Source organism: Pseudopodoces humilis, chromosome 18 (genome assembly GCF_049639895.1).
Source record: "Pseudopodoces humilis isolate 2021_Gansu_Grassland_sample_001 chromosome 18, ASM4963989v1, whole genome shotgun sequence".
Classification (NCBI taxonomy): Eukaryota; Metazoa; Chordata; class Aves; order Passeriformes; family Paridae; genus Pseudopodoces; species Pseudopodoces humilis.
This window is the reverse complement of record NC_142217.1, coordinates 161,328-173,853: the sequence shown is the minus strand read 5'-3', so window position 1 is coordinate 173,853 and position 12,526 is coordinate 161,328. Positions and strand designations below refer to the sequence as shown.

The window sequence follows — 12,526 nt, the reverse complement described above, 5'->3', positions numbered from 1 at the left end:
CCCACAAAATCCCACAAAATTCAAGAAAAAAGCCACAAAATTGAAGAAATCTTCTCAAAACCCCACCAAATTCCAGTAACATCCCAGAAAATCTAAACAAATTTCCCACAAAATCTAAGAAAATACTTCAAAATACTTAATGTCTCCTCAAAATCCCTCAAAATTCTACAAAACTCCCACAAAATCTCCTCAATATCATACAAAATTCAAGAAAATGCCACCAAATTGCAGAAAAACCCCACACAATTCATTAAATGTTTTGAAAAGCCCAACAAATTCCAGAAACATCCCAGACAATCTAAACAAATTTCTACAAAATCTAAAAAATACCCCAAAATCCTTAATGTCTCCTCAAAATCCCTCAAAATTCCCCAAAACTCCCAAAAAATCTCCTGAATATCCTACAAAATCTAAGAAAAATCCCACAAAATTGCAGAAAAATCCCACACAATTCCCTAAATGCTCGGAAATCACCACCAAATTCCAGAAACATCGCACCAAATCTCCACAAGTTTCCATAAAATCGAAGAAAAATTCCACAAAATTCTTCAAGTCTCCTCAAAATCGCAAAAAATTCCAGAAAGGTCCCAAAAAATTGCAGAAATCTTCTCAAAACCCCAACAAATTCCAGAAGCATCCCACCAAATCTAAACAAATTCCCACAAAATCTTAGAAAATACCTCAAAATTCTTCAAGTCTCCTTAAAATCCCACAAAATACCACAACATTACAAAAAACCCCACCAAATTCCGGTCACATCCCACCAAATCACCACAAATTTCCACAAAATGTAAGAAAAATCCCACAAAATTCTTCAAGTCTCCACAAAATCCCACAAAATTCCAGGAAAAAATACCACAAAATTGCAGAAATCTTCTCAAAACCCAACCAAATTCCAGAAACATCTCAAAAAATCCCCTGAATATCCCACAAAAATCAAGAAAAATCCCAAAACATATCACAAAATCCCACAAAATTGCAGAAATCTTCTCAAAATCCCAACAAATTCCAGTCACATCCCATCAAATCTGCACAAAATTCCAAAGAATTTAAGAAAATACCTCAAAATTCTTCAAGTCTCCATAAAATCCCACAAAATTTAAGAAAAATCCCACAAAATTTCAGAAATCTTCTCAAAACCACACCAAATTCCAGTCCCATCTCACCAAATTACCACTAATTTCCACAAAATCAAAGAAGATACCTCAAAATTCTTCATGCTTCCTCAAAATTCTGCAAAACTCCCATAAAATATCATCAATATCCTACAAAATTGCAGAAAAATTCCACAAAATTGCAGAAAAATCCCATACAATTCCCTAAATGTTCTCAAAAGCCTAACAAATTCCAGTAACATCCCACAAAACCCCCACTAATTTCCACAAAATGTAAGAAAAATCCCACAAAATTCCTCAAGTCTCCTCAATATCCCTCAAGATTCCAGAAAAAAGTCTCACAAAATTCCTTAAATCTTCCCAAAACCCTACCAAATTCCAGAAACATCCCACCAAATCTCCACAAAATTCCACAAAATCTAAGAAAAATCCCTCATAATTCTTCAAGTCTCCACAAAATCCAACAAAATTCAAGGAAAATCCCACAAAATTGCAGAAATCTTCTCAAAAGCCCAACAAATGCCAGAAACATCCCAGAAAATTTCCACAAATTTCCACAAAATCTAAGAAAAATCCCAAAAAATTCTTCAAGTCTCCTCAAACCCCTCAAAATTCCAGAAAAATATCTCACACAATTCCCTAAATTTTCTCAAAACCCTACCAAATTCCAGAAACATCTTTAAAAAAATCCCCTGAATATGCCACAGAAATCTAAGAAAAATCCCACAAAATTGAAGAAAAATCCTACAAAATTGCAGAAATCTTCTCAAAATCCCAACAAATTCCAGTCACATCCCACCAAATCTCCACAAATTTCCACAAAATCCAAAAAAAAATCCTTCAAAATTCTTCAAGTCTCCTCAAAATCCCTCAAGATTCCAGAAAAATCCCACAAAATTATTTAAACTTTTGCAAAATCTCATAAAACTGAAAAAAAATCCCTGGAAATTGCAAAAAATTTAAAAAAAACCCCTCAATCTTCTCAAAACACCACCAAATTCCAGAAACATCCCACAAAATATCCTCAAATTTCCACTAAATTCCATAAAAATCCCATAAAATTCCAGAAACGTCCCACGAAATTCCAGAAAAATCCCACAAAATTATTTAATCTACATCTGTCTTGGCAGTTGTAGATCCCGGCCGCTCTTGACCCTCTTCTGCTTGCCACTTGAATTTTAGCAGTACAGCTGCAATTGCCCCTTTCAATCAGTGCTACCCCCTGTGCTTTTGTCACAGGGAACTCAGGATTTTTGTTTCAGGCATCATGATCAGTAGAGATCAAAATGCTCCCAAGTCCCTGAGCACTAAGTCGAGGGGAATTAAAGCCACACAGGTCACATTTGCAGTGCTCAAACACAGCCCCGTTGCTCTGCTGCTGCTGAAATAGAATCAACTGACAGAGGCCATCACAGAAATTGCCTCCGCAGTGGCAAATGAAATGAAAAAATCCACCAGGAGAAAGAAATACCAGAACTTCCCAACTCACTTCATTGTTTCTTCTGAGTAGCAGAAGAAAAAGGAACAGGGCACCTTTCAGGCAGCTCCACAAGCTCAGGGTTCTCATTTCCTGGGGAATCTGAGATGCAATTGGCCTTGTTAAAAGGATAAAAGCAAAGGGAATGAATTGGGAATTATTAGGAAAAAATGACCCTTCTTACACACAAAGTTCACCAAGTCATTCCCTGCATTTCTCCTTTTCACATTCTTTCTCTCACTCACTGAGAGGTCCAGCTTATCATGTTCTGGTGCTTATCATCAACTGATTGTGCTCTTGATTTCTACCACTGCAAGAGATGTAGAATCATCTAAACTGAACACAGAAACAAACTCCCTCTGTCAGCCCATCTTCCTGTTCCAGATCACTTTCAAGATGTCCATGGGGCTGTTGGAATGATTAGCTCTCCACTACTGGCTGCAGGCTCTGCAGATTCTTTCTCCACATTCAGCTAGGCTTGTATTCCCCAACAATTCCTGGTAGCCCATCATGTTTTCTTTGGGTAGAAGAGGAACAATGAAAACCTTACCAACGGCACAACTCCCCAGTGCACAAGGAAAAGAAAGAACAAGTTGTCAAGTTCTTCAAATATTTGTCCTGCTTTGCTGCAAGAGTTGTGCTGCATTCACAGTGTGGGAAGCCAAGAGAAGCTGCAGCTGGGGGCATATCTTGTGACAGAAGCTGTGCCTTGTTCTCCAGTACAGGTTTTTGGAAAGAACAGATGGGACTGGGGAGAAGATTCTGGGAAAATGGAAACAGCTTTTTAAGAAATGAAAATAAAATCAAAAGAAACAACCAATATGTTTTCCTCTATTTTTCTCTATTTATTTTTATGCTTCCCTTTTCCATCTTGCACTGTTTCTCCATCCCATTCATTCCAAATGGCTCTCACCTCTAAGATCTGAGATTTGGCAAGTTTTAGACACTGTAAAATACCATGAGCTACACCCAGTTTGCCTTCCCCTGTTTTACTTGGAAAGCAATGCTGGAGACACAAGTGCAGTGCTTGGCTCAGGTACAAATTCTGAATTCAGGGAATGTGCTCAGACGGTGTCTGACCCTCAGCAGGGACAAGGCACAGCAGCAGCCAAGGGCATTGCTGTGCCCCTGTGCAGCAGTCAAGACTCTGGCTCTTGGCTCAACAGGGCAAAGTTCCCGTGTTTGGCCAGGCTCAGGGGCTGCCCGGGGAGCGCGGGGCTCGGGGCGGGGCCGAGCGGGCAACGGACAAACGGCCCCGGGGACAAACGGTCCCGGTGCTTCAGTTGCAGCGGCAGCGGCAGCGGCGGCAGCAGCGAAAGCAGAGAATTTATCAATTCTTGTCTCTCTTCTCCCTCTCCCACTGTCCCGCATCCTCTCCCGGTCTCCCTTTTCCCGTGTCCCCTCATCTCCCAGTCTCCCTCTACCCGTGCCCACCCGGGCCATGCCCCCGGTCCGCCCCCGGCCCCGGGCGGGGCTGCCCCGGCCCCGGCCCCGGCCCCTCCGCGGTCTCGCCTCCGCCCAGCTCTGGCTGTGCTGGCGCTGGCGCTGCTGGGCGGGCATCATTGCCTGGGGCTGGGGCGGTATCGCTGCCCTTTGGCTCCGCCTGGCCCGGCCCCGGCCCCGGCCCCGGCCCTGCCTTCGACCCCGGCCCCAGCTCCTCCCGGGGCCCGCGGAGGACACAGGAGGCGCGGCCTCCACCGCCGCCTCCGCTGCGGCTCCCCCGGCCCGAGCCCCGCCGCTGTCGCGTTCCAATGAGGGAACGCCTGCGGATGCCCGGCCCGGGGAGGTCGGGGAGCGCTCGGGGGCCGTTCCTGGCCCCGGGCCGAGCACTGACGGCCGCGTCTCTTCCCCAGGGAAGGCGCAGGAGGCCCTGCAGCAGCGGTACCGAGTGGGTTCACTGCTGGGGCGCGGCGGCTTTGGCAGAGTTTTTGCGGCCACTCGACTCTCGGACTGACTCCCGGTGAGCAGAGGGGCCGGCGGCGGGCGGAGGAGGAGGAGGGGGCGGAGGAGGAGAAGGGGGCGGAGGAGTAGGATGGGGCTGGACACGGTGGGCGGTGAGCTGAATTCGCTGTTCCCTTTGGCTTACAGGTGGCCATCAAAAAGGTGCCACGGAACCGCGTCCGGCACTGGGGAGAGCTGGTGAGTGAGCGGGGCCAGCGGCAGAAGCCGGGGCGTGCCGGGCGGGGATGAGCCGGGGCCCGGCAGTGTGGGAGCCGCCAGGACACCTGGAGGGAGAGCGGGCATGGGGCCAGCGGAGGGCGCAGAGCATCCCGGGCTGGCTGAGGGCTTCCCGAGCCTTGGCACGGCCTCAGCCCCACTGACGGCACCGTGCTCCTCCCGCAGCCCGACGGCACCAGCGCGCCACTGGAGATAGTGCTGCTGGACAAGGTGTCCACAGGCTTCCCCGGTGTGGTGCAGCTGCTGGAATGGTTTGAGCTCCCCAACACCATCGTGATGGTGCTGGAACGCCCGGAGCGGTGTCAGGACCTGCGGCATTTCATTCCGGCACGGAGGTTCCTGTCCGAGGAAGAGGCGCGGGAGCTGTTCCAGCAGGTGCTGGCGGCCATGCGGCACTGCACCAGCTGCGGGGTCCTGCACAGAGACATAAAACCAGAGAACATCTTGATTGACCTGGACACTGGCCAGGCAAAGTTAATAGACTTTGGCTGTGGCACCTAACTGCAGGACACAGCCTACACTCAATTTGCAGGTGAGCCCACACAGGGGCAGGCTTCTGGTCCTGGCATCTCCTGGCCCAACCTGGGTGTGGCAGCAGGGATTCTCCCAGGACTGGGGCTGGGGCAGCCAGCCTGACAAAATCCCCCGTGCGTGGGGGTAGCAGAGAGGGGGAGCCAGAACCTGTGCACCAGCTGGTTTGGTGTGCAGGTGAGAATGGGCTTGGACTGCTCTGCTCACCTGGTTTGCCTTGGTTCAAGATATTTTTTGGGCAATGCCAGCAGGGAGGATGTGGGTATGGTTTTTCCCCAGCACTGAGTGGGTATTTCCCTTTGTGTGTCATGGTCAGGCCTTGCCAGGAATTCCACTGCCCTCTTCCAACACCAGTGGCTTCTTTTCCAACCCTGGGTTTGTACCCAAGTCCCAGGTGCTGGCGAGAGGGCAGCAGGTCACCCCATGGGCCACTGGGGCAGCCCCCACATGCCCATGGATGCTGGAGTGAGGCTCTGGGAGCAGCAGCATCCCCCTGATGACCTCCATCCATATTCCATAGGAACACCATCATACAGCCCCCCGGAATGGAACGACTTCGGGTGGTACCATGGCGAGGCAGCGACCGTCTGGACCCTGGGCATCCTGCTGCACGAGATGGTCTGCGGGGAGCACCCTTTCAGGAGGGGCAGGAACATCAGATGGGGCCAGCTCCCGCTGCCACAACGGCTCTCCCAAGGTGAATCCTCATCTCTGGGCACGGGGGGAACACCAGTGTTGGGAGACAGCAGCGGGCTCATGAGCATCCCGCTCTGGCAGCTGCTGAGGAGGTGGCACATGTCCTGCTCTCCTGCTCTCCCCCAAAACAAAAAAATGATGGGAAAGTTTAGGCCCAGCTCTGAGCACATCCAGCATGGCCTGTGCACAGGAATAGTGGGGCAAAGCAGACAGGAGCCTTCTCCAACTGACCAGTGGTTTGTGGTTTCTCTCCCCAGACTGCCAAGCTCTGATCAGGTGGTGTTTATCCCTGAACTCCTTGGACAGGCCTTCATTAGAAGACCTGTTCTATGATCCCTGGATGCAGGATATTCATCAGCCCTAGAAGAAGGGAGAGAGCCACAGGCACAGTAATGCAGGGACCTGGTAAGTTACAGCTCCACACATGCCCTGGCAATCAGCAGCAAAGAAACCCAGACTTTTTTGTCCTGCCTGTGTCACTGCACTGGGCTCATCAAATGGGAACACACAGCCCTTGTGCTGGAGCTGAGTTGCTCTGCCCAGCACTGGTGGGCACCATCTGAGCTGGTGTTGCTTGTCCTGGTTCACTGACAGCCGGGCCCTGGGCAGAACCCTGACAGCCTGGTGTCACCCCAGGGAAGAAGGAGCCCCTGGAGAAGCTGTACCAGGTGGGGCTGCTGCTGCTGCTGGAGACATGGAGGACAACAGCAAAGATGACAACCTCTTCCTGCACCTGGCCAGCGGGAGCTGGCGATGATGGACTTTGATTCTGGCACCTTCTTCAAAGCCAGGCTCCACTGTGAATTTTCAGGTAAGTCCAGACCCAGGGGGATGCTCCCAGATTTGTGCACTGGCCGGCAATCAAAGGTTTCCCCTTTGCTGGGGCGGATGCAACTGATTCCTCGGTGGCTTCCCAGCTGGTTTTTGGCAGGGCTGGGGATGTGGGCTGGGGTGGTTACGAAATGGGAGTGGGATCCTGGCCCTGCCAACAGCCCCCACCACCCACCGTGCCCCGGGCTGGGGCTGGGGCAGCCAGCCCAACACAAACAAACCCCCATGGCAGGAGCACAGGTGGGACTCCAGAACCTGAGCACGGCTGCTTTGCTGTGCAGGCAAGGAAGGGCTTGGTCTGCTCCACTCCCCTGCTTTGCTTTGGGATCACCGTGATTTTGGGGGACAGTGCAGGGGGAAGGGAGAAAGCATGGGCTTCCCTCACCCATGGGTGGGTTTTTCCCTAGAATGTAGGGGTTGGGCCTTGCTCAAGCTCCTGACAGACATAAGATTTTTTACCATTTTTCTTGTTTCCCCTTTTAGTCTGTAACCTATTTTCATTAATTTGTTGTTTGTTTTTCTAAAGGAAGTGTTCTAGGTGGGGTCCAGTCTGGATCAGGAAGTGCTTGGGACCAGCTGTGGCATGGATGGGCCGTGCCCTTGGAGAAGACTGGGGACATCGTTTGGGACCAGCTTTTCTTCTGGCAGCGGATGGTGTGAGGTGGGTCCTCATCTCCTTGGCATGGGTGGGACAAGAGCTTTTGGGAGATGGCAGCGGGCACAGGAGCATCCTGCTCTGGGCAGCTGCTGAGGGGCTGGATCTGCCGTGGCTGGCTGCAGGCTGGGCACATGTCCTGCCCTCCTGTTCTGCTCCCAAAGGCAGCAGTGATGGGCAGCTTTGGGCCCAGCTCTGAGCACGGCCAGCATGGCCTGGGCACCGTGGCTGGCTGGGACAAGGGGACAGGAGCCTTCAGCTGACGGGCAGTTTCTGGTTTCTCTCCTTGCAGCCGGGCTCTGCGGATGCTGAGGCTGCTCTGGGCTCTGCCAGGGCTCTGCTGGGCTCAGCACTGGGCCGGGATCAGCCAAAGAAGAAATGGTGTGACCTGCAGCAGAGACTTGAGCATTTTGGCAATACAGCTCAAGTCTGTACAGTGTCCACCTCCAAGGGAAAACATGACACCTCCCAAAAATTAAACTTGTTCCATAACTTCTGAAATTAAATCCATTTGGGATGACCCCAAATGACATTTTTCAGCTTGCTCAAGCTGTAGCTCAGCCCTTCTCTGAACAGTTGTGTCCCCCACCTGCCTTTTACTTCCCAACTGCTCCCTCCTTTCCCCCAGTGAGTTCCCAGCCCATCACAGTCTCCATCACACTGCAGCCTTCCTTGATGCCCCTCACCACGAGGAAGGCCAAGCCCCAGTCTCAGGGACTCATCCTGTCAGTGGCTGAAGAGCAGCAATGTCTGTCTGTGCCAGGGGCTCTTGGATGTCTCTGTATCCATGGACAGAAGGGTCTGTCTGTGCCAGGGGCTCTTGGATGTCTCTGTATCCATGGACAGAAGGGTCTGTCTGTGCCAGGGGCTCTTGGATGTCTCTGTATCCATGGACAGAAGGTCTGTCCTTGAAAAGGTTTCCATAATATCTTTGTATCCATGAGTATGGAATGAACACAGAGAGTGAAAGTGTCAGTCACGTTGTTTGCACACTCCTTCCTTTCCATCCAAGACACATCCATGCATACCCCCACGTATAGATATATTAAAAGGATAGGGATGGATAGAGATTTTCCACAGAGCTCTCACTTTGGCATAACTCACCTTGTAAGCCATGGCCAGGGCATTTTTTTCCCAGCTCTGTGTCAGTAGGTGTCCAAGAGCTGAAGGGAACAGCATTTAGAAGCAGTTTCAGGATTTCTAGGCAGGAAAGGGAGCTGACAATCATTCACATAACTCACCATATTCGTTGGGATGGGCTGCTGGTTCTTTAGGAATATGGCACAATGGAGACACGAGACTTGGGATAATCCCAGCTCTCTGTGGATCTGTGCAAAGGTGGAGTGTGGAGGAATGGCTAGAGAGCAAAGGTCATATTCCCATGCAGCAGTTAGCTGGGAAAGAGTTAGACAATGGAGTACAGTTGGTGTGAGATGTTGCAAAGTCAGGAAGGCCTTAGTGATAACTGTTAACTGAGAACAGGATGCTGTGATCAGAAGAATGTGAATTCAGCATAGATGAGCGATCACAGGAATGTAGAATTAGGTGGAGTTGACCTTAAATGAAATATCCAATAATGAGCTTTCTTTTGCACTATGTATGAGCCTAATTACTGATGCTATATAAGTGGTTTTAGAGTTGCTAATAAACGAGACTTGCTGACCATGAGAGCATGAGGCTTGTCTTCCGCGGCTCCGGCAAATCCCGACATCTGGCGCCCGAACAGCCTTTCCTTTCCCTCCTCAGAGCTGCGTTGGGGGCGGGTCCCTTGGACGGCGCTTTGTCGCCCTGAGTGCCACATCGGTGGGCTCTGCCGCTACGCGCTGCCGACGCCTGGGGGGTTGCGACGGTACTGGTGAGTATGGACAGGCAAGCGGCGTATGATCTTTTCACCGCCTTCTTGAAGAAGCGGGACATTAAGGGTTTAGATTTAGAGAAAGATTTACCTCTCCTGTTAACCCATGCTGTTTCCTATGGGTTTTTCACTAACCCTCACTCAGTCCATGAACTACATGAGTGGCGTAGGTATGGTGATCGCCTTTGGGACTTAGTTTTAGAAGATGACAAAGTAGCAAAAAAGATGAGCAAATTATGGAAGATTGTGCAGAATGAGTTACTCATGTGTCAGGCAGAAAAGCGAGCTGCCGATAATGCCCGCGTGGCGCAAGATCGCAATAAGGCTTATATCGACCCTTCAGCTCCGAATCCACCGATATTTGCTTCTGTAGATCTGCCCCCGCCAGATTCTAGGGAGTCTGCGACTCCCTCTGCACCCCCTGTCCCCTCGGATCACCCGCCGCCGCTCCTGCCGCCGCTCCCGCCGCCGCTCCCGCCGCCGCCTCCTCCGGGTGCATTATCTAACGCCGCAGCCACGGAGCCATTCCCCGGGGCCTTATCAGATCTCGCGGAGGCTATGGCACAAGGCAGGCGTGAGGCATGGGCGGCGCTGGCACGGCAGGGTCTGCAAGAGGGAGATACGGAATTGGCGGCGGCAGCTCAGGAGCAAATAGCCTCCCCACTTGCTTTCCCTGTGATATTTCACCCTTTGCAGGGGGGGGGCCAGCGAGCTGAAGTTACGCAGCTCGATTGGAAACTTTTGTCTCAATTACGATCAACGGTGGCACAATTTGGAGTCACGAGTGAGCCTGCGAAACAGATGATTGAGTATCTATTTAATTCAGCCGTCCTGCTGCCCGCTGACATTAGAGGCATGGCTCGTCTCATATATACCCCTCATCAGAGACTTATGTTTGAGACTCGATGGAGGGAGGAGGCAGCTGCAAGTGCTGCACTTCCTCGCCCCGCTGGTGATCCCCTCACAGGGCTCACTGTAGATGAACTTATGGGCAATGGAGCCCATATTCGCTTAGAGCAACAGGCGGCCTTGGGGGGAGAGAAACTGAGAGAAGCTATGGCAGTTGCAAAAAGAGCTATGGATAAGATCAGGGCACCCGGGGGTATCCCCATGTATATGGGGATTAAGCAAGGTAGAGATGAAGCCCTTGGCTCCTTTGTGGACAAAATTATTGAAGCCCTGGCCAAGGCAGGTATAGCTGAGCATATGCAAGACGCGTTAGTTAAACAGTGTATATTACAGAATGGAAATGCTACAACTCGATCTTTAATAGCCACAGCACCAGGAAATTGGAATGTCCAAGATTTGTTAGATAAGGCTGCAGCTATGCCAAGTGGCACTCAGGTGTTTATGGTAGAAGCTCTGCAAAAAATAGGAGAAGGACTGCAGCACCAGGCACAGGCCTTTAAAGAACAAACTCTAGCAGCCCAGAGTCAGGTTTTAGCTGCCCTTGCACCCCTCCAAGCGGCGACACTGCAGCGGCGCCCCGGTGCAGGAGGAAGAATGAAATGCTTCAGATGTGGACGGATGGGACACATCCGCCGCGAATGCAATGTGTCGGGAGTGTGGTGCGGAAAATGTCAATCCAGCACTCATAACAACAATGCCTGCCGCCGGGGGCCGGGAAACTCGAGAGCCAGCGCGAAAACGGGCCGCGCGGAGACACAAGTAGCCCCTGCCTCCGACAGCCAAGCGGTCAACTTCTGCCAGCAACCTCAGGCAGCCTCGGATTGGACCTGGCAGCCTCAGTGACTGTGGATTTATTAACATCACAACCCTACAAGATTCCCACTGGAATTATTGGACCAGTGATAATAAATGGAAAAGCTATGGGTGCAATAGTGTTGGAACGTTCATCTGCTAGTCTAATGAGACTGTTTATTTTACCTGGAATAATTGATGTGGACTATTTTAGTGAAATATATATCATTGCATATACACTGGCACTACCAACCAAAATTGATAAAGGACAACAAATTGCACAATTGGTGCCACTAAGCTTTATGTAAATAATGTTTTACAACCACTGCAGGTTCAGTGACCTACAACTATTATTTATCATTATATGGATTATATTATTTTTGCTCAGTCACAACCTTTTGCAGATAAACAAGTTAAGGACATTCAAACACAACTATTTCAGAATGGACTGGTTGTTGCACCTGAGAAAATACAGCTGACATCCGCATGGAAATATCTCGGGTAGACTTTAACTGAGCAGTATGTTGTCCCTCAGAAACTGTCATTAAACATGTCACTTCATACTGTTCATGATGCTCAGCGACTGCTGAGAGATTTACAATGGCTTAAACTTGTTGTGGGTATTCCTAATGAACTTTTACAATCCTTATGACCTTTGTTAAAGAGTACTGATCCTACAGCACCTATACAGGTCACCAGTGAACAAGAAGAAGCTCTCAATAAAATAATGGACTGTATCCAGACAGGTGTTGTTCGTAGATGAGACTTAGACATTAACCTTACTGTATGGTTTGGACCTCAACATCTCATCAGTGCCTTAACACAGCAATAAAAGAAAACGGGGGAGATATGGGTATTAGAGTGGTTGTTGTGTGTTCACTGATGCTGGAAAGAAATCTTGTACAGCTGCTGCTACATGGCAAAATTCAGAAGGACAATGGAATCTTCATATTATTCCAGCTTGAAAAGGAGGATGCATTATAAACTCTGGAATTAGTTGCTGTTGTTTGGGTTTTGGTGTAGTTTAAGGGTCCTGTTAATGTGGTAACTGATTCTTTATATGTTGCAGGAGTGAGTGAACGTATTGAAAATGCAGACATTAAGGAAGTAAAAAACCCTCGTTTATATGAACTGTTTTTGCAACTTCAAAGAGCAGTAAAGCTGAGGACTGTTGCCTTTGCTATTACCTATATTCATAGCCACAAATGGCATGTGGGTTTCAGAGAAGGAAATGCTAAAGCAAACCAATTGGTTTATAAGGATCCAAAAACAAGACTGTGGGGAGGTCCTAGCAAAGTACTCTATTGAGGATGTGGTTATCTTTGTGTGTCTACCCCCACAGAGCTTGTTTGGGTGCTGAGCCGATGGACTAAACCTGCTGATCCCAGTGATTTACCTTCAGTGGATCCAGAAAATTTAGCAGATACTTCTTGCTCTCTACCATCAACATAGAGACGGGATCTGATGAACTCTCACACGTGAATCGT

General features: G+C 49.7%; 2 protein-coding genes and 1 pseudogene across 2 annotated transcripts in view; all 3 read left to right on the top strand.

Annotated features, from left to right (window-relative positions):
- LOC102104375 (uncharacterized) overlaps window positions 1-12,526 on the top strand; it is a 268,555-nt gene that overhangs the window by 112,293 nt on the left and 143,736 nt on the right.
- LOC148182844 (serine/threonine-protein kinase pim-1-like) lies at window positions 4,034-6,361 on the top strand (annotated as a pseudogene).
- LOC148182843 (endogenous retrovirus group K member 6 Gag polyprotein-like) lies at window positions 9,465-12,129 on the top strand. Its single transcript, XM_088063830.1, has one exon. It carries the CDS (start codon window positions 9,564-9,566, stop codon window positions 11,088-11,090), a length of 1,527 nt encoding a protein of 508 aa, XP_087919956.1. The 5' UTR covers window positions 9,465-9,563; the 3' UTR covers window positions 11,091-12,129.

Coding starts and splice junctions, on each gene's coding strand:
- LOC148182843 (XM_088063830.1), top strand. CDS start 9,564: ATGAGCAAATTATGGAAGATTGTGCAGAATGAGTTACTCATGTGTCAG.